This window comes from Antennarius striatus, chromosome 8, assembly GCF_040054535.1.
Source record: "Antennarius striatus isolate MH-2024 chromosome 8, ASM4005453v1, whole genome shotgun sequence".
NCBI classification, from domain to species: domain Eukaryota; kingdom Metazoa; phylum Chordata; class Actinopteri; order Lophiiformes; family Antennariidae; genus Antennarius; species Antennarius striatus.
Window position 1 is genome coordinate 10,127,769 of NC_090783.1, and position 26,492 is coordinate 10,154,260.

Genomic DNA, 26,492 nt, shown 5'->3' on the forward strand with positions numbered 1-26,492 from the left:
TTTTTTACACCCAGGAACCGGGTAAAATAGACAGACAAGGGATAAGGCCAGTGTGAGTGAGACCATAGATCAAAGCTAGTGCATAGGTAGATCAAAGCACTAGTGCAAAGCTAGTGCTCTGATCTACCTATGGTTTGTTTTACCCTGACCTATGAAAGTAGGTCAGGGTAAAATTTTGAATTCAGGGGTGTCGCAGGATGTTGCAGTCTCTGACTGCCTTGGTTGTAGTTGTTTTTGTAACCAGTTACCGTTGACAACAATGAAGACGTGTGGGGACCTTACTGTAGAAATGTCCCCTTCTGCTCCTTCAGGATTTTTTTCTGAAGCTGGAACAGACAGGTTAACTTGTGTGTCTATAATTAAAATAAAGCTAACAGTGAGCAGCTCATCAAATAACCCGGCCCCTCTGGTTTGTTCCTTCTTTATAGAATAAGTAAAAATGTATTTGTTTGTCGGGTTTCCTCTGACAACCATCTAAGGTGATGGTAGAACTCTCGATTATCAATAACTACCCGCTTCTATTGTTAACATACTTGGAGAGAAGTTTCTGCACACCAAGATGGAGCATTTGAACAATAACAACTGTCTTTGTATTATCTTCGTTTACCAGCTGTTTTCCTTATTGGCTGATAGACAATAATACACATATACATTAATCACTGATACACATCATGCAGCCCACGCAGACTTAGCCAGATGGTGAATTATCTCCAGCCTCCCCCTCCTCACCCAACACCTTTCCGATGTGTGACCGGAGGGGTGCTGCATCCAACTATTAACTATAGAACTATTACTACATGCCTCCATAGATGAGCTGCAGAGACTAAAAGAGAAGAAGGCGGGCTTCCTTTCCTTCTGACAGAACTCATCCATCTGTTCCTCTGGGTTTCTGCAGGACTTCAGGCTCCACTCGGTTCACTTGGAGTCGGGACTGATGGGCTTCCATTTTCAAATATTCATTTAGTCTTTATTGATTTTTTTTAATTGACCTTTTTCTTTTTGTTTCTACGTGTTCTTGGTTGTAATGCAGTGTTACTACCAGAAGCAGGCAGTAATATGCCGACTGTCTGTTTGCGCCCATTAGAAACAGAAGAAGAACAACACAGGAGCAGGAAGGGCATGGAATGCGTCAACGAAATACATAATAATAATAACAGTAATAATAAAAACATCAATCTTATTTTAGCCCTGCTAAAGAGGATAGAAGCAAATGTTTGGTTCTTTATTGCCATGTAAAAGCTTTTTTTTGCCAGATTCCTTCTCTGCAGACTAAAGTTGGTCTTGAACACTTCCCTCCTCTGTCGTCTTTGGTTTCAGTTACTTCAGACGTGACTAAACTTTTCTCCTCTCGTCTTTGATTTCATGTTTTTGCTTCAACTTGACTCAGACGATGAAAAACAAACAACCAGAGACAGAGAGAGAGACGGAGGGTGGGGGGGTAGATTTGATGGTCGGACCTTTGCATCAGGTGACATTGGTCAGTCGACGTGTCGACTTTTTCTTCGTAAATGTCGTCCTGTTGTCCCTCGTCCCTAGACTCAACCCCCCATCCAAGCCCCCCGCCCCCCCTCATCTGTGCCGGTCTCACCCTCAGCATCCCCCCCTGCTCTCGCTCTGCTCCCGGCCAACCACAGGAATGCATCTGCAGGAACGCCTGGCTAGACCAACTGGATCAAACGGGTTCAGAGCGGAGCTGGAAGCCGGCTTCCATCTCCTCATCGGCTCTCTCCTCGTCTTCCTCAGCCCCCCCCCCCCGTTCCCTGTCTCCTATTCCATGTTTTCGCTCTGTCCCCCCCCCCCCCCCCCTTCAGGTTTCCCTATTCCTCGCTGCATTTGTTGCAAACCCTCTTCCTGTTCGCGGCTCTTTTTCTCTTCTATCCTCTCACTTCTCTCCTGCCTCCAGTCCCCTTCTCTCCTCTTCTTCTCTTCTCCTCTTCTTCCTCTCCTTCTCTTCTACTCTTCTTCTTCTTCTCTTCTCTTCTTCTCATCTTTTCTGGCACGAAAGAGAGACAAAGAGATCTTCTGAATGCCTTCGCGTGTAGGAGTCGGACCTCAAGGGAGGGGATCGTGTAGATATTTGGTGCGTGTGTGTGTGTGTGTGTTTGTGTGTGTGTGTGTGTGTGTGTGTGTCAGACTGTTTATGTACACTTATTTAAACCATTTAGCCTCAAGCTTTAGTTATGAGATGCAGTGCAATCTGATACAGACACGCACCACCCTGTCTGTCAGTCACTCAGACGCTGCTTCCTAATTGGCTTATAATGCTCTTGTTACCCCCCCCCCCCATACACACAAACACACACACAAACACACACTTCAAATAGGCTGTCGAGCACGTGTGTGTGTTCATGTAGGGTTAAGGGGCGGGTGCAGAATCAGATCTCCCCCCAGGGGTGCTTGCACAAGGATGCACTCCCCTCTTTGTCTGGAATCTGTGCTAGTGCGTGTGTGTGTTTACAGATAATTAGCGTCTCATTTGTGTGTCAGACTTGTGACTCCCATTAAATTCCAAGGTCAAAGATTTTCTGACTGCTGACTGGGGTTGGTGATGAGTTGTTGGTTTTGTGTTCGCGGCCCTCATCGGGTTCTCTGGTTGATGCTCCTTTGTTGGATTAGTGTCATTTAACGAGATCAGCTGAAGATTAAAGCTGCTTATTATTTTATCATCATTGTTATTTCAAAATGACTGCTTTTCTACTTTTTAGTTTATCGTAATTGCAGTTTTTGTTATTGTGGAAGTTTTAAATTCTAAATTAAAATAATTAAATTAAAAAGTTTGAGCGGCTTGTAGACCAGACCGTCCCTGTTCTGTCCAGACTGTTATACCAGCATGAGCCCATCTGACATCTGAAAACACGAGGTCAAAGGTCACACATGCTGAGGCGTGGCGTTTAAACAGCTGGAAGGAGGACAGAACCGTTCCTGATCGTGGACCAGAACCGTTCCCCAACCGGTGAGGTTTGGGCCCAGCAGGGTGATTCATCTCAGCCCAGATCATGAACCCGCTGCACCCGGCATCGGTGATGCAGGCGGGGGTGAGCCTGAGCTCGATGTGAGGCCCCCCCCCCCCTTCCTCTGTCCGAAGCTTCATCTCATCGCTGGATTCCGTCTGAAATGGAAGTTCCTCTTCATTCGTCTGCGTCTTTCTCCGTCAGTTTCCCCGTGATGTCTTTAATTCTCTAATACCTCGCCTGCACGCCTTTGGAAACGAGGAAATGGTTTACTGCTCTCTGATTGGCCGCTTCAATGGATAGTGGGCGGGTTTTAGTCATCGCCATTGAGCAGGACATAAAATCTGAAGCGGGATGCAAGAATCCAGATGATCTCCTAATGGGAGTTCACACACGCTTGTTGAAACCAGCGCGACAGCGAGGGTTTATCTGTGTGTGTAGGTGTGTGTGTGTGTGTGGGAGGGAGGAAGGACCACACAGACGAAGAGGCAGGAGTCGGGTGACGGAGATGAAGAGGTTAAAAAAGACGGGAAACGGGGAGATTGGTGGTTTTTGGCTGGGAGATGTGAAATGAGAGCGAAAAGGTTGAAAAGGAGGTCATGTGGTGCTGGAGGTAAGAAAAAAGTAAGGAGACAAGGGAGGCAGGAGGGGAGACGAGCATGTGACAGCTAGAATGAGCGAGAGGGAGGAGAGAGAAGGTACATGTGACGGGGGGTGAGGGATGGAAGAGGGGGAGGAGAAGTTAGAGGGGTGGAGAAGAGTGGTATATGTCAGGCAGAAGACAATGAAAGGCGTTCATGACACGTCTCCAGGGGCATCGACTCGCCGTGTTCACGCTAATAGAAGCTAAAATAATTAATAACTTGCTCTGTTGCTTTCCTTCTCTTTCTCCATCGCGCGCTCTCTCTCTCTCCCTCTCTCTCTCCCTCTCTCTCTCCCTCTCTCTATCCCTCTCTCACACACACATCCATGCCAACTGTCGTTCCCTCCCGACACGTGAACGAGAGAGTAAACAGCAAGGAGAAAAATAATTGGCTGACTCTGTTTGTGTATATACACATCCTAAATTCACCACCAGATAATGTGTGTCACCATGCACCGCTGACAAGACCAACACACACACACGCGCACACACACACACACACACACACACACACACACACACACACACACACACACACACTGTGGTGAGACGAACAGACCTGTTCTAATGTTCACTCACATGAATAAGAGATGGTGTAAAGAAGCGACAGTCTGGGGGGAGGGAGGTCCAGCGGTGAGAGATATGGGAGCACACACACACACACACACACACACACACACACACACACACACACACACACACACACACACACACACACACACACACACACACACACACACACACACACAAAAACACAGTTCATTTTTCCAGAAGAGGACCTCGAGACCCAGAACAACTTGTTCTGCTGGTGTTGGTGGTGCTGCTCAGAACCGCGGGAAAGGAGGGGGGAGGGGGAGTGGCAGAAAAGAGGAGCGAGAGAGAGAGGGAGGGGGGGACGGAGAGAGGGAGGGATGGGGTGGAGGGAGACAGGAGAGTGAGAGAAAGAAAGAAAGAGGAGTGGATGTAGTCATTGAGATGTAGAAAGTGAGCCTCAGGCAGCACAAGATGCTCCCCCCCACACCCGTACCGCACACACACACACACACACATACACACACACACACACACACACACACACACACACACACACACACACACACACACACACCTCTTTTTTGTGAGCCTGGAGAGCAGATGAAAGCCGTCCTCGTCTTGAGGACAGTAATGGCCGTCACAGCTTTGCTGCAGTCATCTTCACCTGCCGGCCCCCTCTAGTCTCTGTAGCAGGAAGTGTCTCCAATGCAGGCCGTAGGCGAGCGCCCATTACACCACCTCTGACGCCCATTACACCGCCTCTGACGCCCGTTACACCACCTCTGACGCCCGTTACACCGCCTCTGATGCCTGTTACACCACCTCTGATGCCTGTTACACCACCTCTGACGCCCGTTACACCGAAGCTGACGCCCGTTAGACCACCGCTGACGCCTGTAAGGAGCTGTTGTGCTTCCATCTGAGCGCAGTCTTGTGTCATATCACACCGTCCTTCGCCACTGTGTGTATCACAACCGCACGGGACACTGGATCAGTGTGAGGTGGCAGTTTTCCTTGTTCACAGATCATTGTTAGTGATGTTATGTAGACAGGAAGTCGCCACGGCTGACCTACACTCAACACCAAAATAATTTTGGCAAACCCGATAGGAGGCATTAGATATAAAGATGAACAATCACTGATTGGTCCTTTGCTGCCTCCAGTCGACCATCATATTTTTATTGATTAATCTGCTGGTTAATATTGACTGATCTACAATCGCTTGAAACTTGTAAACATGATCAAAAGTCACGATATGCTACCTGTTAGCATCAGTGCTCAATGTGTTATTAAAAAAAGATTTCTCCAGTCTGTATCTGCATATACAGTAACCCCTCGTTTATTTGCGCTTCAAGATGCACGGCTTCACTCCATCGTGGATTTTTAGCAGGTAGTCACATGATACCATACACGCATGCTATTGGCTGACAGCTTCCGTGTGTACACTGCATTCCGACTCACGGTTCCTTCTGTAACTTTTCTTTAACACAAAAATGCTTTAAACAGTAGTGAGTGTTGGAAAAGGTAATATAGATATAAGGTGGTTTAATATCAATATGGGGAGGGTTCAAAAATGTTTAAATTACTGTAAATATTAAAATAAAATAAATACCTTGTTGCTATATTTTGGAATTTCATTTTTTGCGTGTGGTCCTGGAACGCATCGACCACGAGTAACAAGGAATTACTGTATTTACTTGACCAAATTGTTTTAAATTGCGTGAAAAGGAAATCCAGAAATGAAATATTTGGTAGAACATCGGCTGGTTCCTAACACTAGCGAGCCGTTTGCATCCCGCCAATTGACCTGAAGACACAAAAAGTCGTTGATAACTTACAGAACGACTTTTATGAAGTGTTCACACACAGTTTGATGAACAGGTAGGAATTGGAATATTTTTCAGCTATTTCTTTTAAGGATGGACAGGATGCATCTGTCTCCCATCAGACATGTGGTCCCATCTGGCTTCATATCCCTGATTCTTATTCTCAGAATATTTCTGTTTCTTGAAGCTAAACTTAGATGAAGTGATGACGGTAGAAACTTCCTGGTTGATGTTCAACGGGCTTCGACCCATCGAGTCTTTCGTTCAGCAGCTACCAGGGTTGGTGTCGAGCTCTGCAGCTCCTGTGTAATAAAACAAACCATATGACAAACACAGACCGGACTGGCGAGCAAATATTAGAACAACCACACACAACAGCGCTGTGGCGTGACTTCGGCAACCATCAGCGATCAAATATTTAATGAAACATTCTGAGGCCGGATATGATTGTGTTAAATTTGTGAACATGAACTCAAGGATTTTTCCACATGATGCTGAGCATCAGTGTTGTTTGCGTTTGGACCCGTCTGCACGTCCCACAACGGTCCGTCTGTATTCACTCAGTGGCGTGCATGTGTTAATGGGGCACAAGGTGGGCCCTTCCAATCCAGTGGGTGTTTAAAGTGTTTAGAGGCAACAGTGTGTGAATTGCACTGCGATGTGTGTGCACACAGTGTGAGAGTCTGATGCACCAGAGGTGTGTAAGGCGTATCATCTAAATGTATATGTATTTGTGTGTGTGTGTGTGTGTGTGTGTGTGTGTGTGTGTGTGTGTGTGTGTGTGTGTGGTTCTATTAGCAGATGTGTTTGGGTGGAAGTCATTTATATGGTAATGATGTCATTTATCTCTGAAATGCTCCTTCTTCAACGCTGCCAAATAGGCTTATCCATACTGTCAAAGCCGTGTGTGTGTGTGTGTGTGTGTGTGTGTGTGTGTGTGTGTGTGTGTGTGTGTGTGTGTGTGTGTGTGTGTGTGTGTGTGTGTGTGTCTCCGGCATGCGACTATGGGTTTGCCTCTCCATGCATGGTGTGGGGGTGCAACACCTGTACCTTGTTATAAATCAAGATGAATTTTATCCGCAAATGTGTGTTTGTGTGTGCGTGAATGTGTATGTGCATCCTGGTTTGTTTGTGTGTGTTACCTTGTGAGGATGGGAAGGTGAAATTGCCCTGCCTGGGGGGGGGGGGGGGGGTTAGGTTGAAGAAAGCGTTTAACCATAACACACACATGCACGTCCAGACAATCCAAACAGGTGCACGTTTCTGGCTGTGGATGACATCACCATGCTCATGGCAGCTGTCACACACACCTGTGTTCACACAGGCGCTGAACACACAGTGAACGGCGGCGGCGCTGTGGAGAACCATGTTTGCTATGAACTTTCATTTTAATGACAGGCAGGAAGCGATCCTCGCTGCAGATTCCATCCGATGAGCCCCAGAGCAGCACTCACTCTCATTAGGGCAACAGCGCGCGCACACACACACACACACACACACACACATTCCTGCAGTGCATGTGCATCTGCTTGCATGTGGGCCTTGAGCCGTCCTCTTTCTCCGGCCTGGAATAACCACACCGAGCTCGTCGCTTTAAGAGATAACTATCATTAACACGCTGATTACAGGTCTGAGCACATTAAAATAACACACACACACCGGGGCCGAGGATCAATACTCACATGCTGTGGTAATGATGGGTCTGTCGGCTCTGCACAGGAGAGAGAGATGATGCATAATGCAGGTTAGACGGGGGGAGATGTGGTGGGAAGCGGAGGAGAGGGGAAGGAATAAAGAGTGGCACGTTGGAGTTTGGAGTGTTTAAGGGAGGGAGGGAGGAATGACCACACACGTGTGAACGCAGCACGTAGATGAGCGTCACTAGAGCAGATCAATGGATAAAAGTATGAGGGAGAGGGAAGTATATTATAGAAGCCCTGCTGGATTAGTCTTTCTGTCTCCTGGCTTTTGTATGTGTTATCTGCCCGGAGGCAAAGCGGTGAACAAACACCCCCCCCCCCACCACCACCTCCCCAGACGCCCCCAGACACACAACAGGCATCCCCCCGGAGATCCTCTTGCTTCATACCAGAACAGCAATTAGACGAATCCACCAAAAGTAGCCCGACCTGAATGAAAGATAAGAAAAGGTCAAAATTATGCTTTTTTTTTTTTTGATACTTTATTAATCCCGGAGGAAGTTGTATTTGAAATATGGATTGCCGGCCGTCGTCGCCAGCTTCCTTTGTGAGAGTGGTCGATCCCCCATTGACTCCTGCTCGCTCTCAACTTCCTGTAGGACATCATCCCTGGTGTGGTTTGGGTTCCTACATGGAGCTTGCATGTCTTCCCTGGCTGCGTGCAGACCGGGTTGGACTTTACTCTTCCCAGGTCGACTTAAAATGTGTGTTCAGGCTGTGTAAACGAATGCACGCGCACACACACACACACACACACACACACACACACACACAAACACACAGTCAAAGCATCGCACGGCTTTGAGGCAGCAGCCGTCTGCTGCTGCGTGACCTAGATATGCACAAAGCAAATTTAGAGAGAGGAGCGTGGAAAAGAGATGCGTCTGAAAAGCTCCATGCCTTGTCATGATGGAACGATCCAATCGGCTGATTGATCGGTCGATCGATCCACAGGAAGGTGTTTGATTACTGACACATCGTAAGGGGAAGGGGAGGCGCCGGTCACTGGGATGCATAGGCAGGAGGAGGGGATCAAGAGTCGAGTGTCGTCACTCAAGTGGGGTGTGTTCTCGTGTGGCCATCGATCTGTACCACGTCTAGAGCGCGCACGCACACACACACACACACACACACACACACACACACACACACACACACACACACACACACACACACTTCCCATTTGGTCTGTCCTCTGGTCAACACACACTCATTCACGCTGATGCGTGGTTGTGGAGGCCGTGGAGCTGCTGCTAAACCGTCATCGGGGCCCGCCCACTCACTGCCAGGCATCCGGCAGGGCTGTGATCTGTCTGGGATGCTCTATGCACTCTCTCTGGAACCCCTCCTCTGTAAAATCCACACAAGCATCGACAGTTTGATTTTACCTGGTGTTAGAGAGAGCATTCTTTATCTACCTATGCTGACAATGTTGTTCTTATCAAAAACCAAAGGGATGTTGATGTTTTGGTGGGTTTAACAAACTCATTCAATATTTTAACTGCTGCAAAAGTAAACTGGAGCAAAAGTGAAGCCCTTGCTGTTGGTGAGTGGCATGGCAACCTCCCAGTTCTTCCTCAAAACTTGTGTTGGAGGACTGATGGTCTCAAATATCTCAATGTGTACCTGGGAAATGAGACAACAACCAGGAAGAACTGGGAGGGCGTCATTGAAAAAATAGAAGGGAAACTTAAGAAATGGAAATGGTTGCTCCCCAGAATGTCGTACAGAGGTCGAGTTTTAGTGATAAACAACCTGGTGGCCTCACAGCTGTGGCACCGCTTGGCCTGTATGGACCCTCCATCAGGGTTTCTAGCCCAAATCCAGACCAAACTTGTTAACTTTTTCTGGGATGGGTTGCATTGGGTGCCTCAAGGAGTGTTGTTTTTATCAAGAGAGGAGGGGGGACAGGGCCTCATCCACCTGGCTAGCAGAACAGCCACATTCAGATTACAGTTCATCCAGCGGTTTCTGACCGGACCAGCAGATCTGACGTGGAGAGAGGTGGCCAGCTGCATATTCAAACGTGTGAGTAACTTAGACCTGGATGCTGCACTGTTTTTAATGGATTCTTAAGTTTCTAAAGTTAAACGGTTTGCCTCCGTTTTATCATGGTGTTTTTAAGTCATGGGCCCTATTTAAAAGCAGCCCAGGAAAAAGCTCTGACTCTCTGTTCTGGTTACTGAGGGAACCAATAGTGCATGGAGCCAGGCTGGATGTCTGCAGTGGAGCCACACCTGGGCTGTCTGCAGCGCTTTGTAGAACCAGGACCATGACCCTCCAGCAGCTGGTGGACAACGCCGGGCCTGCGTTGGCGGATCCCCAGGCTGTGAGCTCCCTGCTGAACATCCAGTCCACCAGGGTGCCTCAGAGGGGGCTACAACTGTGGAGGCAAAGACTCTCCGGGAAGGAGAGAAGCCTCCTCCTGGACTATAGTACAGGGACTGTGCCAGACAGCAAAGATCCTTTCCCTGAGGTCCACATCAGTCCCCTGTTTGGAGAACTGGAGGGTCCTCTCCTCGGAGATGAACGACAGATCAGCCTGCACACGGCCAACAAAAAAATACTGTACAAACAATGTGTAAAAGTAATCAACAAGAAAAACCTGTGTAACAGAGCACCTACTACCTGGGCCAACAGGATGACGGGAAATGGACCTGACCTGCAGTGGAGACTTCTGTACAAAACCTCCCCTCAAGAAAAAAACAGCCGACCTCCAGTGGAGGATTTTACACGGTGCCATCGGTTCCAATGCTTTTATCTCTGTTTTCACCCCTGCGGTGTCCAGCCAGTGTCCCTTCTGTCCCCTTCGTGAGACAGTCTTTCATGCTTTCAGTGAGTGTGGGAGACTTGCAGTGCTCTTCACTCTCTTAACGAATGTGTTTAATCTGTTCAGTGAAAATTTTAGTATCAGGAAATTCATCTACGGTGCTGGGTACAATAAATCGAATCAGAGAAAGTGGCAGCTTTTAAATTTTATTTATGGAGAGGCAAAACTGGCAATTTATGTGACCAGGAAGAGGAGAATTGAAAGCAATGCTGTTCAAGAAGCAGCTACTGTTTTTTGCTGTAACATCAGATGTCGCTTAAAACTAGAATTTGGTTTTTATAAAATGACAAAAGACTTGAATAACTTTAGGAAGATCTGGTGTTACAAAAATGTCCAAAGCACTTTAGTTGATGATCACCTGACTTTTGCAAACTTCCTGATATAATCCACTAATTTTTAAATTCTATTTTCCTTTTATTTATTGGTTTTTAGTGTCTATGAAACACTTTAGTACTTTCATCTAATGAAAAATTGTAAAATGTTTGAATGTGATTGAAGTGTTTTTGCAAAAATCAAAAAATCACATTCACCTATTACCATAGAACCCCCCCACCCAAACACACACACATACACACACACAAACCCCTCCTTGACACTTAATAGGACAGAGGGAGAAATTTGTTTTTAAAAAAGAGGTAAAAGCAGTCTTTCTTGCTCCTGAGTATCATGGAATCATGGATCTGTGTTGGTGCACCAGTCTGCCCTCACGACGGGAGGGGGGGGCAATTGTGTGGCCAACCCCCGCGGCACATCACCCATCAGAGCCAATCAGACGAGCACCCTGTGATACACACAGATGTAGCAGGGAGACAGGAACACCACACACACACACAAACACACACACACACACACACACACACACACACACACACACACACACAAACGGTTGGGCTGCAGATGTCTGCAGGTTCTGTATAACGCCAATAACAGACTCAGCTCCATATGAAGGAACAAAGGTGAAAGTCCTCCCACTCGCTTTCCGCACGCCGCTCTCATCTTTCTCATTCTTCCTCTTGTACTCAGCTCCCTGTTTCTGTCCTTCTTCACTTCACCTGTCTCTCTCTCTCTCTCTCTCTCTCTCTCTCTCTCTCTCTTTCCCTTCCTCCCGTCGCTGCTCTGCATTTGATGTTGCCGTGTCGACCTCAGCCTTTTCTTGCTCTCTCTTTTTTTGTCCTGTCCAGGGAGGACAGGTGTTGGACACAATCTGTTCCGCACACACACACAGACACACACACACATACCCACACACAGCTGTCAGGCCCCTCATGGTGACCATCTGGTCACGGAGCCAGGAGTCCCACCCATCAGTCGTTCCTTTTTCCTCCACATTTACAGCTAGAACAGATCGTAGGTAGGGTTGTGTAGGATTGCGTAGGGTTGCTGGGGAGGAGTTGCCCTGAGTGAATGCCATGGGGGTACACCTGTACGAGTCGCCAGGGTTAGTTTAGAGCCCCCTTGAAGGTTTGGCGCTGGGGGGACGCCAATAAGACACGGGGAGAACATGCTGAGTCTTCTCCTGACAGATGTGAACCCAGGACCTTCTGTCTGTGAGGCGGCAGCGACGCCATGCTGTCAGTCGCTAGCTAATAAATTACATGTTTGTTAGCTTTAGCGCGACTGGTTCTACACAGGCTGGTTGGGAACAGGACGTTAGCGTGGCTTCATGTTGCTGATGTGGTTTTGTTTGCTGACTTTGGAGACGTTATAGCTCCCATCATTCTGCAGCGGCGGCGACCTGCAGCCAACGAAGCATGGTGGGTGGAGTCTGGTAGGTCAGGACCTACCAGAACCAGAACGCAGTGGTTCTGAACAGGTTAATCATACAAACTAAACCAAAGTCAACACGCACGGACCTGCAGGTGAATAACACCCAGATTCAATATAGACAATGATAGGTATTAAATGAATGAATGAAAGGATGAATGAATCAATGAATGTATGAGTAAATGAATCAATGAATGAATCAGTGGATGGATGGATGATGGATGGGTGGATGGATGGGTGGATGGATGGATGGATGTATGGATGCCAGAGAAACAGAGCTCTGATCTTCTTTCTCCTTGTTACTCTGTGACGAGCAGTTTTCCGTGGCTTCTGGCTGATCCCATGTTGTTGAGCAGGAGAGGGAGGGGGAGGAAGACGGGATGGGGAGGGATAGTGAGAGAGGGAGAGAGAGAGGGCATGATAGAGAGAGATAAAGAGAGGGGGTGGATCTGTTGATTTACTAAAGACTCAAACATGACCAGTTTCCCCTCCCACACACCCACGCACACCCCCCCCTCGCTCTCTGTCTCTCTCTCTCTCTCTCTCGCCCCCCACCCCCCACCCCCTTCTGGCGTGATGGTACAGCTCCAGAAACAGGAAGGAGCTGCAGGTCTATAAATAGAGAAGAGCTGCTTGTCCATGAACCACACACACACACACACACACACACACACACACACACACACACACACACACACACACACACACACACACACACACACACACACACACACACACACACACACACCAACACAAACAGTTTCCCTCTCATACCATGATTTTCTCTCTCCTTCTGGCGCTTCACTGCTCGCCCTCTTTCTCTTTCTTCCTAACACTTAATCACCAAAATGTAAACACACACAGGTTCAGGCGTGCACACGTGTTAAACGCGCACACACAAACACACACGTATGCATTTCTGGAGTCAGATAATAGTGAAATGTGTGTTCAGTGATAATGGTTTGTAAATGTGTGGTAACGCGCACCGCTCCGTAGTCTACTCCAGTTTTCCTTTACTCCACACACACACACACACACACACACACACACACACACACACACACACACACACACACACACACACACACACACACACACACACACACACACACACACACACACACACACACACACACACACACACACACACACACACACACAAAGGTCTCTCTAATTAAACTTGAGGGTGTGGATGGAATGGGAGGAGTTGTTGTTTTTTTTCGTGACCAGTAGCTTTTTGTGTTTGTTCAGCAGGTTTGAAACTGCTGATGACACTTTTACATGTGTATGGTATCACACACACACACACACACACACACACACACACACACACACACACACACACACACACACACACACACACACACACACCCTGTAAACCTTGTGTGTTTGTGTTCCATCTGCGTCTCTACACTGGCATCAACTTCTACTTTTTAGTTCTTCAATCTGCCAACATCCTGAACGACTTTCGTAATATTTAAAGCGTTATTGTTTAGAGGATCAGAAGCATTCAAATCGGGGTACACAGGAGGCAGACTGGCAGACGCTTCCGCACACACACTCACATATACACCCTTCTCCGGGACGGCGGCCAAACGCTTCTTTTGTTTGCACCTTCCTCTTGTCATATGGAGTCTTCTGTCCTTCACTCCTACTGGCTCTTTATTTTTGGGTTCTTTCGATCTCTTGCTCAATGTTTCAGCGATCCAGTCAACACAACTACACCCCCTTTGTCTGGAGGAAAGTTCTGCAATCTTTCACTAAATCAGAGTGATATGAAACCATCAGGTGGGAGCGCTTCCTGGGTCAGGAATGCGAGGCCCAGGATCAAGTCTGACTGGTTTTCCATGACATGACGACTCGCTGGGTGACATCAACCCTTCTCAAGCTCTCCTGGCTCAGAACTTGGTCCAGATGCCTTCAGCTGATCCAAACTGCAGACCCGTGAAGTCAGGGTCACCCACAGGGTCTCTGCGGATGAGTTTTGCGTGACTCGCTGAAGGACACTTCGGCAGGATGGATGATGGCTGACTCCGCTTGAACCAGCATCCTTGAATTGAAGGGCGGCATCGTACATCCCCGCTTCTTTGGACTGAAAGGACTAATATTAGGGTAAACACATTTGACTTTCATTGATGTGATTTGACTTTCCAAACAAAACCATATGAAACCGTCAGACTTCTGTTCACGTAGATATCTGAGGTCATACGTGACATCTGTGTGATGTTTCACTAGAGGAGGATCCTGGACCTCCTTCCGTCTCCCATAGAGATTTTCCTAGTGGGTTTTCAACTTACTGGAGCTAAGTGCTAGTGCTGCTAGCTTCTTAAATTTCCTGGTCATTGTTTGCACACATAACTCATCATCGAACACTCCTTTAACACAGACTTGGGGGCAAAGGGGCAAAGGGGTGGGTAACAGGGGCAAAAGAATGCTTCAAAAGAGCGTGCCTTTGTTTTGATGCGCTCCTTTCTCTTATGCAGAGGTACATCCTGTGGCCTCTCAGTGTGTGTGTGTGTGTGTGTGTGTCACATCCTGCCTATCATTGGCAGACTGTCTCCTGCAGTTCATAGAAAAGTGTGAGGTGATAATGGGAAAAGGGGGGAGGAAGGAGAGAGGAATGGATTGCGTGGAGGATTTACGTTCCTGTGATCACAACAGGATGAGCACGGTGATCGTTCTTGCAGTAGGACTGAAGGTTTCGGCTGTGGCGAGACACGTCCACATTTAATTCATATGCATTTGAATGTTTCCTGACAATATTAGGACGTCTGGATTAATTTCTGTCTGATTCTCAACCTCTAAAGAGAAGCAGTAAGCGAGGGAGAGGAGAGGAGAGGAGAGGAGAGGAGAGGAGAGGAGAGGAGAGGAGAGGAGAGGAGAGGAGAGGAGAGGAGAGGAGAGGAGAGGAGGAAGGAAGAGGATGCAGCACACAAAGCACCAGAGCAGCAGGTTGCTATAACAACAGTACCTCAGTGGCTCCGTCTCTCTCTCTCTGATCACCCTCTCATCATTTGCTCCCTGCTGTCATGTGACATGCTATGCCATTCCATCAAGCCACCTATTTCCTCCTCCTCCATCCCACACCTGCCTGTTCTCTATCTCCCTCTCTCTCCTCCTCTTCATCTTCACATCCAGTTAGCCGCTCCACTCGTAAGAGTCTGACAAATAAATCCCTTCTTCTTGGTGGCGTGTGCGTGTCTTACCTTTGTTCTGCCTGCATCTTTGTCATCGTCTCGGTGTGTTTTGAGAGTCACCAGAGGAGCAGTCAGCAGGTGTTTATGTCAGAGAATACAGACGCAGACGCAGGAGGCGAGCGAGTGCCGCTCCTCCTCCGGCTCGCTCTTGTCGAGCAAAGCTCTTCTACATCCTTTCATCCCTCATGCTACAACATTCCAGCTTTATTAAACCATTTCAAATGTCTTGTCTCTTCTGACTCTCAGCAACTCGTTCTCTCCTCGTCTGTTCTCTATCAGTCAGTTCTCTCTATCCAGGTATTTACTGCTGTGATTGTCACAAACAGTTTGCTTTGCAGCGCTTCTCAGATGTGCTGCTATAATCGGAGTTGTAATTGTCTTGCTAATTGTGCCAAGAGAAACAAATTATTCATTAAATGTGGTGAATATTAAGGTGTGTGTGTGTGTGTGTGTGTGTGTGTGTGTGTGTGTGTGTGTGTGTGTGTGTGTGTGTGTGTGTGTGTGTGTGTGTGTGTGTGTGTGTGCGTGTGTCTGTGTGTTGTTATTGGCTAACTCATCCCGTTAGCATCCCTCAGGCAATGGTGTGCTGACTAATCCAGGACTGAGATGACTGAGTGCTTTACAAGACAGACCAAACTATTTTGTCGATATTAATAATTCAAAATGCAAGTATCGAATTGTATTGGTTTGGTTTTGCTAATTCGGTGTTAATGGATGTCTGAGTAAATCAAAGGAAACGGCATGTTTATAGAGAACATGTGTGTTTATTTACTTCTAACAAAAAACAATCCATTTCCACAAAAAAAAGTTATGATTTTGTATAAAATCTGAATAGAATGTGATAAAATTAAAATGATTTACAAAACATTAGAACCATGTAGTTAATTGACACAAGTACAAAGACAACATGTCAGATGTTGAACATGAGAAATTTCATTTTGTCTTTGAAAACTATGCCCTGTTGGGGTGGGGTGAGGGTGGGTCACTGTGGAGGGGTTCACCAATCACTGACTGAATTTATAGAGTTACTGTACATCATCAACAGTCACAAAATCATTCAAATTTCAGAGAATGGAAAAAAGTAACCTGAGGAACAAGCCTGGAAACCTGAACTGGATAACCCTCAGGTGAAACAGACAAGATTCTGCAATCACATCACTGGTTTAAAACCAGACAGGATTCTGTAGTGACATTACTGCATTAAAACCACACAGGATTCTGTAATGACATCTCTATTAAAACCAGACAGGATTCTGTAGTGACATCACTGCATTAAAACCAGACAGGATTCTGTAATGACATCACTGGTTTAGAACCACACAGGATTCTGTAGTGACATCACTGCAATTAAAACCAGACAGGATTCTGTGATGACATCACTGCATTAAAACCACACAGGTCCTGCTCAGACTGCTTGGCGCACACATATATATATATATATATATATATATATATATATATATATATATATATATATATATACACGATATATATATAATATGATTGATATATATATAATATGATATATATGATATATATAATATATATATGATATATATATGATATATATATATAATATATATATGAGCTCACGTGAGCTCATTCAAATATATAGGTGGGGATATACAGTATATATATACAGGGCTCGAAATTAACTTTTTTTTTGGTAGCACTGGTGCTCCCAAATGTAGAAGTTAGTAGCACCAGCAAAGACTTTAGGAGCACCTACCCAAAAGCAAGGCAGTGACGGAGCGATAGAGACCGCTCCGTCCATCTCCGTCCCGCGCCTCTCTCCCTCGCCCAGGAGAGCAGCCGCAGCTGCGCTCTCATTGTTTCCTGGCAGGCCGCAGGACCGCGGTCCTGCTCAGACTACTTGCCGCACATTCTCCAGCAGGTCCACACTGAAGTGTCCGCATCAAACAAACTGTTGCAGTAGTGCGTCCAAGGGTGCACACTCGGCGCCTACGCGTTTTCCCCGCATCCACATAAAACTGTATGAGAGAGGCTCACCTGAGGATGCTGCGGTACTCCGCCTCCGGGTCAGGGGCCAAACCGAGGCACTACCTGGGTGTGGCTTAAATGGCGCATTGTGGCACGCTGTCAGGCCAGCCCGGTACCTAGACTGGAGCATTTTGGTTATTATTGCATTGTTTTGTATTTTAAAACATCCCTAAAAGATGTTTTATGCCCCAAACTCCACCATGCCTTTAGTGAACATTCGTTTACATCTTTCTTGGTCATTTTGCCCTCAGCTCGGACTTCAGGGGATAATTCTGCACAAAAGATCTGTGCTTTGTTTCATAGTGGCGCTTCATGTTACCACTTGTAATTCATGTTATGTGTTCAGACCATATGAGGTAAAATGGTTTTGAACTGCCTGACAGAGGAATAAACATAAATTTTGTCCACTCATTGTTAACCAGCGGTTTTCCTCGTTAACCTCCCTTCGTTTGGAGCTATGCTGTCTCCCTTCTTCTGTGCTCCGCTGTAGCGGTAAACTCACAGCGGTAGCGAGCTGTGTCACTTCCTGGTACACTGACAGCGCAGGGTAGACAAACGATCTGATTGGCTGAACTGAATGGCGTTATGGCGTTATTACCGGATTAACTGGAGGAGCAGCGCCCGCCGTCTGTAGCCGCGAACTGCATAAAAAATGCACCAAGACAATCTACTCTGGTGAATTTATCATGGAGTGGTCACTGATCTGGACAGAGCCATCACGCAGTCTGGATCCGGACCGCGGTCCGCCATTTGGTGATCCCTGCTCTATAGAGACAGAAAGAGCAAGAGAGAAGAGGAAAAAAAAGGGCGCAGCAGATTTTTTCCCTAGTCGCACCAGTGCTCCCAAATATATTTAATAGTCGCACTGATAAAAATTTCGGTGCATATGCGACCAAAATGGTCGCAATTTTGAGCCATTTATACAGTGTGTATATATATATATATATATATATATATATAAAGCCGAAAGGAACAGAAGAAGATACATATATATATATATATATATATATATATATATATATATATATATATATATATATATATATATGTATCTTCTTCTGTTCCTTTCGGCTTTTCCCTTCAGGGGTCGTCACAGTGAATCAATTGCCTCCATCTAGCCCTGTCCTTTGAATCCTCTTCTCTCACACCAACTACCTTCATGTCCTCTTTCACTACATCCATAAACCTCCTCTTTGGTCTTCCTCTAGGCCAGGGATTCCCAAAGTGTGGGAATAGCTGCCGCTAGGGGGTGCGCGAGTGTAATGGCAGCCGAGCACATTGAAATACATAAATAATTAAATAAATAATTTAAACACTTTTTAATGGAGGATTAACAGTTTAAAGATTTAAATTCATTCACGGAAATCATTTGTAATTTTCAATTAAAAAACGTTTTGGGAAAAATTTAAATTAAAAACAAAATACCCAAAATGCACTTGGCTTTCTCCTAGCTACGTGCTAGCTTGTTGTGATAGCAACAACAATAATATGCCGAAATGCAAAACTGGTTTAAAACGGGCAGTCTGTCCGGTATTAAATCTGGGAGAAATGAAAGAGGACAGGATACATTGGCCCAACTGAGAGCTGTGCAGTCTACCAGGCTGAAGAAATCGAGCAGGAAAAAGAGAGTGATGATGACGAGACAGGGGAAACTTAAATGAGGAGCACAGAACACAGAAAACTCACCCGGACACTTCATCAGGAGAAGGGGTAAAGAACACAATGAGACTCGTACTCAAAAGAGAAAATACGATGTTGAACTTGGGCCTATGTTATTTTGATTTTTGTGGCGGAGTAGCATATTTGTTACCATTTAATAACTGTTACAGTTTGTTAAATAGGCCTATTTGTTACATAGCAGGGCTCAAAATTGCGCCCATTTTGGTTGCATATGCGCCCAAATTTTTGTCAGTGCGACTAATAAATATATTTGGGAGCACTAGTGCAACTAGGGAAAAAAATCAGGTGCGCCTTTTTTTGTGAGACGGTGGTCCTGCGGTCCTGCCAGGAAACAATGAGAGCGCAGCTGCGGCTGCTCTCCTGGGCGAGGGAGAGAGGAGGAACGGAGATGGATGGAGTGTCTCTATCGCTCCGTCACTGCCTTGCTTTTGGGTTGGTGCTCCTGAAATCTTCGCTGGTGCTACTAACTTCTAAATTTGGGAGCACCAGTGCTACCAAGAAAAAAAGTTAATTTCGAGCCCTGCATTGTAATAACTGCTTTTCATCATCATCTGTAGTTGGCTCGCTCGGTGACCATTTTGTCTTAAAATATTATTATTGTCATTTTTATTTGGTTACTATTATTCTCCCCACCGTTTTTAAAGTGAGAGCTCATTAGGCCCATTATTGCACAATCTATTCTGTGTTAACAGGAGCCTATATGATTAAACTGGATACCTATATGGCTATAAAGACTACGCCTTTTCTGCCATTTTTTTCATGTTTATGGCATTGGGGTGCGTCAGCTAAGTCGGGACGTAGAAGTGGGTGCGCGGACTGAAAAGTTTGGGAACCGCTGCTCTAGGCCTCCTGCCTGGCAGTTCAAAACTCAGCATCCTTCTACCAAAACATTCACTATCTCTCCTCTGGACATGTCCAAACCATCTCAGTCTGGCCTCTCTGACTTTATCCCCAAAACCTCTAACATGTGCTATCCCTCTGATGTACTCATTCCTGATCCTATCCATCCTGGTCACTCCCAGAGAGAACGTCAGCATCTTCATCTCTGCTACCTCCAGCTCTGTCTCCTGTCTTCTCCTCAGTGACACTGTCTCTAGACCAAACAACATCGCTGGTCTCACCACAGTTTTGTACACCTTTCCTTTCATTTTAGCTGAAACCCTTCTATCACACATCACACCTGACACTTTCCTCCACCCGTTCCATCCTGCTGCACGCGCTTCTTCACTTCTTTTCCACACTCTCCATTGCTCTGGACTGTTGACCCTAAGTACTTAAAATCCTCCACCTCCTTGATCTCTTCTCCCTGTAACCTCACTCTTCCACTTGGGTCCCTCTCATTCACACACATGTACTCTGTCTTACTTTGGCTAACCTTCATTCCTCTCCTTTCCAGGACAAACCTCCACCTCTCTAGCTTCTCCTCCGCCTGTTCCCTGTTCACTACAATCACAATGTCATCTGCAAACATCACAGTCCATGGAGATTCCTGTCTGACCTCGTGTGTCAGCCTGTCCATCACCATAGCGAACAAGAAGGGGCTCAGAGCTGATCCCTGATGCAGTCCCACCTCCACCTTGAACTCCTCTGTCACACCTACAGCAAACCTCACCACTGTCTTACAGTCCTCGTACATGTCCTGCACCGCTCTAACATACTTCTCTGCCACTCCGGACTTCCTCATACAATACCACAGTTCCTCTCTGGGCACCCTGTCATAAGCTTTCTCCAGATCTACACAAACACAATGCAGCTCCCTCTGGCCTTCTCTGTACTTCTCTATCAACATCCTCAAAGCAAATATTGCATCTGTAGTACTCTTTTTTTTGGCATGAAACCATACTGCTGCTCACAAATGTTCACTTCTGCCCTTAGTCTAGCTTCCACTACACTTTCCCAGAACTTCATTGTATGGCTCATCAGCTTTATTCCTCTGTAGTTGCCACAACTCTGCACATCTCCATTGTTCTTAAAAATGAGCACCAGCACACTTCTCCTCCATTCCTCAGGCATCTTCTCACTATCTAAGATCCTGTTGAACAACCCAGTAAGAAACTCTACTGCCACCTCTCCTAGACACTTCCAAACCTCTACAGGTATATCATCAGGACCGACTGCCTTTCCACTCTTCATCCTCTTCAGTGCCCTCCTCACTTCATTCTGACTAATCTTTGCTACATCCTGGTCCACAACAGTCACCTCTTCTAGTCTTTGTTCTCCCTCATTTTCCACGTTCATCAACTCTTCAAAGTACTCTGTCCATCTTCCCATCACACTACTGGCACCTGTCAATAGACTTCCATCCCTATCCTTAATCACCCTAACCTGCTGCATGTCTTTCCCATCACTGTCTCTCTGTCTTGCCAACCGGTATAGATCAGTCTCTCCCTCCTTACTGTCCAACCTAGCATACAAGTCATCATAAGCTTCTTGTTTGGCCTTTGCTACCCCTACCTTCACCTTACGCTGCATCTCCCTGTACTCCTGTCTACTCTCCTCAGTGCTCTCAGTGTCCCACTTCTTCTTAGCTAACCTCTTTCTCTATATACACTCCTGTACCTCCTCATTCCACCACCAAGTCTCTTTATCTACTTTCCTTCCAGATGACACACCGGTACTCTTCTACCTGTCTCCCTGATCACATTAGCTGTAGTTGTCCAGTCATCTGGAAGCACCTCCTGACCACCCAGAGCCTGTCTTAACCCCCTGCTAAAAGTCATGCAACACTCTTCCTTTATCAGCTTCCACCATTTCATCCTCTGCTCTGTATTTGTCCTCTTCATCTTCCTCACCACCAGAGTCATCCTAGACACCACCATCCTATGCTGTTTGGCTACACTCTCACCTAGAACTACTTTGCAGTCACTGATCTCCTTCAGTTTACACCGTGTACACAAGATGTAGTCTACCTGTGTGCCCCTACCACCACTCTTATAGGTCACCCTATGTTCCTGCCTCTTCTGGAAGAAAGTATTCACTACAGCCATTTCCATCCTTTTTGCAAAGTGAACTCCCATCTGTCCTTTTGCGTTCCTCTCCTGGATACCAAACCTGCCCGTCACCTCCTCATCACCTCTGTTTCCTGCACCAACATGTCCATTGAAGTCTGCTCCAATGACAACTATCTCACTTCTAGGCATGCTCTGCATCACTTCATCAAAGTCCAACCAGAATTTCTCCTTCTCCAGCTCACATCCTACCTGTGCAGCATACGCACTAATAACGTTGAACATCACACCTTCGATTTCTAGCTTCAGACACATCACTCTATCCGACACTCTTTTTACCTCCAGAACATTCCTAACAAACTCCTCCTTCAAGATCACTCCTACTTCATTTCTCTTCCCATCTATACCATGATAGAACAACTTGAACCCTACTCCTAAACTTCTAGCCTTGTTATCTTTCCACCTGGTCTCCTGGACACACAGTTTGTCTACCTTCCTCCTCTGCATCATGTCAACCAACTCTCTACCTTTTCCTGTCATAGTTCCAACATTCAACGTCCCTACTCTTAGTCCTATACTCTTGGCGCTCCTCTTCTCTCTCTTCGTGCAAACACACTTTCCTCCTCTCCTTCTTCGACCAACCGTAGTCCAATTTCCACTGGCGCCCTGTAGGTCAACAGCACCGATGATGGTCATTGTTAACCCGGGCCTCGACTGATCGGGTATGGAAGTCATGGGTTTGATTCGCATCTTTGATTTGGCAAAGGGGTTACGCCGGATGCTTTTCCTGACGCAACCCTCTGTATTTATCCGGGCTTGGGACCGGCACAATAAGACACTGGCTTATGGCCTTTTGTGGCCATATAACATATATATATATATATATATATATATATATATATATAATGTGTGTGTGTGTGTGTGTGTGTGTGTGTGTGTGTGTGTGTGTGTGTGTGTGTGTGTGTGTGTGTGTGTGTGTGTGTGTGAGTGGGGGAGGTGCTACAGTTCACACCACCTGGATAATTATGGGAGTTTTTATTGGTGGACTATGAAAGGCAAGTCTGTTATTATCAACATGAGTCACTGGTATTTAGGGAAAGCCTGCAATACACACACACACACACACACACACACACACACACACACACACACACACACAGACACACACACACACACGGAGGAGACCTGAATTATTTAAAGCCTTTGATTGCAGGACCACACACACAAACAGTTGATGAAGCCGTGTCGTGACAGTGAAGATGTGTGTTGTCCTGTTTCTTTTTTCAGTTGTTCCTCTAATGGTGAGACAAGCAAGAGTTCAAGCCTCTCTCTCTCTCTCTCTCTCTCTCTCTCTCTCGCTCTCCCTCTCTCTCTCTCCCTCCCTCTCTCTCACACTCACACACAAACACACGCACGTACACACACACACACACCGTAGTTTTTTTGGTTGTCAGTACTAGTAGTGTTTATCAAGCCATAAAGATAATTACGCTGACTGTCAGTCACTCTGGAGCCCGAGAGGGAATCCAACCTGACACGCCTATCACACACACGTACTCACACACGCACATACTCACGCACGCACGCACGCACGCACACACACACACACACACACACACACACACACACACACATCACTAGATGGGGACAGACAAAAGCATGATTTGTGTGTGTTCTATGATGTGTTGCATGTTGTTTTTTGTGTGTGTGATGTCAGTGTGGGTGTGTGTTTGTCTGCTTGAGTGAGTCCACCTCAGGCTCAGAATACAATCTGAATATGTTGTGTCTGTTGTTCCATCTGAATAACAAAGAGCTAAGCCTGCATTCACACCACACACACACACACACACACACACACACACACACACACACACACACAAACACACACACACGCGCACATATATACCAGTGGTACTCCCTTTGTGTGTGTTTAAATCGTTCGTATATGTGACGAATGAAAGAATGAATTTACAAAATACTTCTCTGCTGCTTTTTGTTGGTTTGAAATGTGGAGCTGCAGGATGTTCATCCTATACATGTACCTACGAGTTACTTATGAATGTGTGTGTGGTTGTGTGTGTGTTCGGGAGTGGCGTGTTGAGCATTCACATTGTACCAACGGAGTGGACTGCAGCAGATGTTTTCATCAGATGCTCTTTCTTACAAGATCAGTTAAAATAATAATAAAGCTGATTTTCTCCTGCAAAATAATTCTTCTTTTCTTTTGTGTCCTCTTGTCTCCCACATTAAAATAATTACGTCCATTCTTTGTTTTAATGTAAACCTGCGTTTTAGCACATCTCACACTTCGGCTTGGAATGGGGTCGGTGCCCAATATTTGCACTCTTCCCTAAGTGAGGTCCCTGCATCCCATCCATCATTTTAATAGCATCAACTGTTCCTCTGCCAACCTCATTAGGGGTTGCAATTACATGACGTAGGAGTAAAATTGAGATTGAGAGTTTATAAAATTGCATGGAAAACATCAAAACTGTTTGTTTGCTCGTTTCTTCGGCGGAGCTGTAAGGATCCAAGATTCTCCTGCTGACCTGGAAAGTCTCAGTCAGAAGGAGTCGGTACTAAACTCAAGCCTCAGCCTTTATTGTTTTCCTCTATACCTCCTCTCCTCTCCTCTCCAATCCAGGTCTATGATAGTGATTACCTTAACTGCCAGCCAGCATTGGTAACCACCCTGTCATTATCTCATCTGTGCCACGACAGAGGCAATGAGACTGTTGAGCTGACTATCTGGAGGCTGACTGTATCCAGACTATGAATGTGCTGTGGATCTATATACTCATTCAGCCACTGGGTAATGATGGGGAGAACACTGCAGATGGAACCAGAGGCTCTCTTGGTCTTGCTTCTGCTCCTGCTGAGACTGGCCTACCAATCGCTTTTGTATGTTTGTGTTTCAAAGGGAAGGCGTGCGGTTGGTTTCGTGGTGCAGCCCTGCAGATGACAGGAAAGTTCTAACCTTTCAAAAATGACTGAAATGTAAAACATGTTCTTGTATGTTTCAGCTCCAGGAGACAGTAATGAGGAAACTGGACAGCGCACGATCGCCACTCAATGGAGAACAGAACGGTATCTGTGATGGAGGCAGCTACTCGCCGAAAACCAAACGGATACGGAAGGAGGGCTCCGGTGGACTGGACTCACTAACGGGCCTCCCCAATAATAACAGCAATGTACCGCCCATCTCCCCGTTGCATCACCAAATGGACATTAAGCCCTTGCTTGGTGGGCCGAACACTTCTACCGGAAACAACACTACGAATAGCAACGGCAGCCATGTCGGCCAGGCGTCCGACGAGCTGGGGAAGAACGGCAGCAGCCATCTACCAGACATGAAGCTGAATGGATCGCTTGACCTGGAGGACAGCTTCAGCCTCCTCAAAGACCTGAAACAGGAGCCACTTGATGATGGGGGTGGGATGGAGTCCTCTGACCCCCAGTCTCTCTCCAATCAGAACAAATTGTTCTCTGATATAAACCTTAATGATCAGGAGTGGCAGGAATTAATCGACGAGTTGGCCAACACTGTGCCGGAGGACGATATGCACGACCTCTTCAACGAGGATTTTGAGGACAAGAAAGAGGCAGAGTTTGGCAGGCCGGCGAATAATCACACGCCTGGCCCACTGGAAGCAGCTGGAAACACCACGGCACCTGGAGGAGGCGTGGCACCAGCAGCAGCCCTGCCTCCTCCTCCTCAGCCTCCACAGGGGGCCCCGCAGGTTCCCATGGGTTCACCGCAGGTCAGTCCTAAACAGGTCAACAGCATTTCCCGTGGCCCGGGTATTTTCTCTACCCTAAGCTGTGGGGCAATACAAGTCACACTCTTGAATGTTGAATCTGAAGCAAATGAACGTCTGAAGACACCTTATGCCACGGGCTTGTTCAGTTCAGATTTGCTGGTGGAGCATTCAGATGTTTAAAGTCCTCTGAGGTCACTCACAAGGACAGCTGTCAAGGTCACACCTTAACAGTTGAGACCTTGAAGGTGCCTTCCAATTAGAACCAAAGCATGGAACGTTCAGACCCATAACAGACAACCAGTTGTTTCAGATTCAACCTTCAATGACCGGCGTTACTTGGATGAATAAGGATCTACAGCAACACACGTAAGTTATGCAAAGCATTTCCTGCTTGATGCGCCTATATTCAGGTCATCAAAGGTAGCGTGAAATGCACCTGGTGAGACCAGCATCCTGAAATTCTGGTAGTTCCACAACTGAAAACAATCAGATGTACCAGAAACAGGGCTTTGAACAGGATCATGGAATGAAAACACAAACCAGAAACTTTTTTGTATTCTGCCAGGAACAAAAACGAAACCAAAAACTTTATATATTTGAGTGTTCCGGAACAAGATCAGCTATTCAAAATAATAGTAATCAGTTAATATTTTTATT

The 26,492-nt window shown here is 46.4% G+C and overlaps 1 protein-coding gene and 1 long non-coding RNA gene across 3 annotated transcripts in view; one reads left to right on the plus strand and one right to left on the minus strand.

Moving 5' to 3' along the window:
- maml3 (mastermind-like transcriptional coactivator 3) overlaps positions 1 to 26,492 on the plus strand; it is an 89,677-nt gene that overhangs the window by 16,947 nt on the left and 46,238 nt on the right. Inside the window, exon 2 of the mRNA XM_068320786.1 lies at positions 25,098 to 25,835. Coding sequence (XP_068176887.1) covers positions 25,098 to 25,835 — 738 coding nt within the window. The remainder of the gene's footprint in view (positions 1 to 25,097; positions 25,836 to 26,492) is intronic.
- The window catches only part of LOC137599718 (uncharacterized), a 30,164-nt gene continuing 8,408 nt past the window's right edge, over positions 4,737 to 26,492 (minus strand). Inside the window, exons 1-3 of one of the 2 annotated variants that reach the window (XR_011036855.1) lie at positions 9,892 to 12,716; positions 8,555 to 9,004; positions 4,737 to 8,369 (exon numbers count right to left, since the gene is read on the minus strand). This is a non-coding gene — a long non-coding RNA (uncharacterized lncRNA). Of the gene's footprint in view, positions 8,370 to 8,554; positions 9,005 to 9,891; positions 12,717 to 26,492 lie in introns of those variants that run through there. The other variant, XR_011036854.1, reaches the window with a different exon arrangement.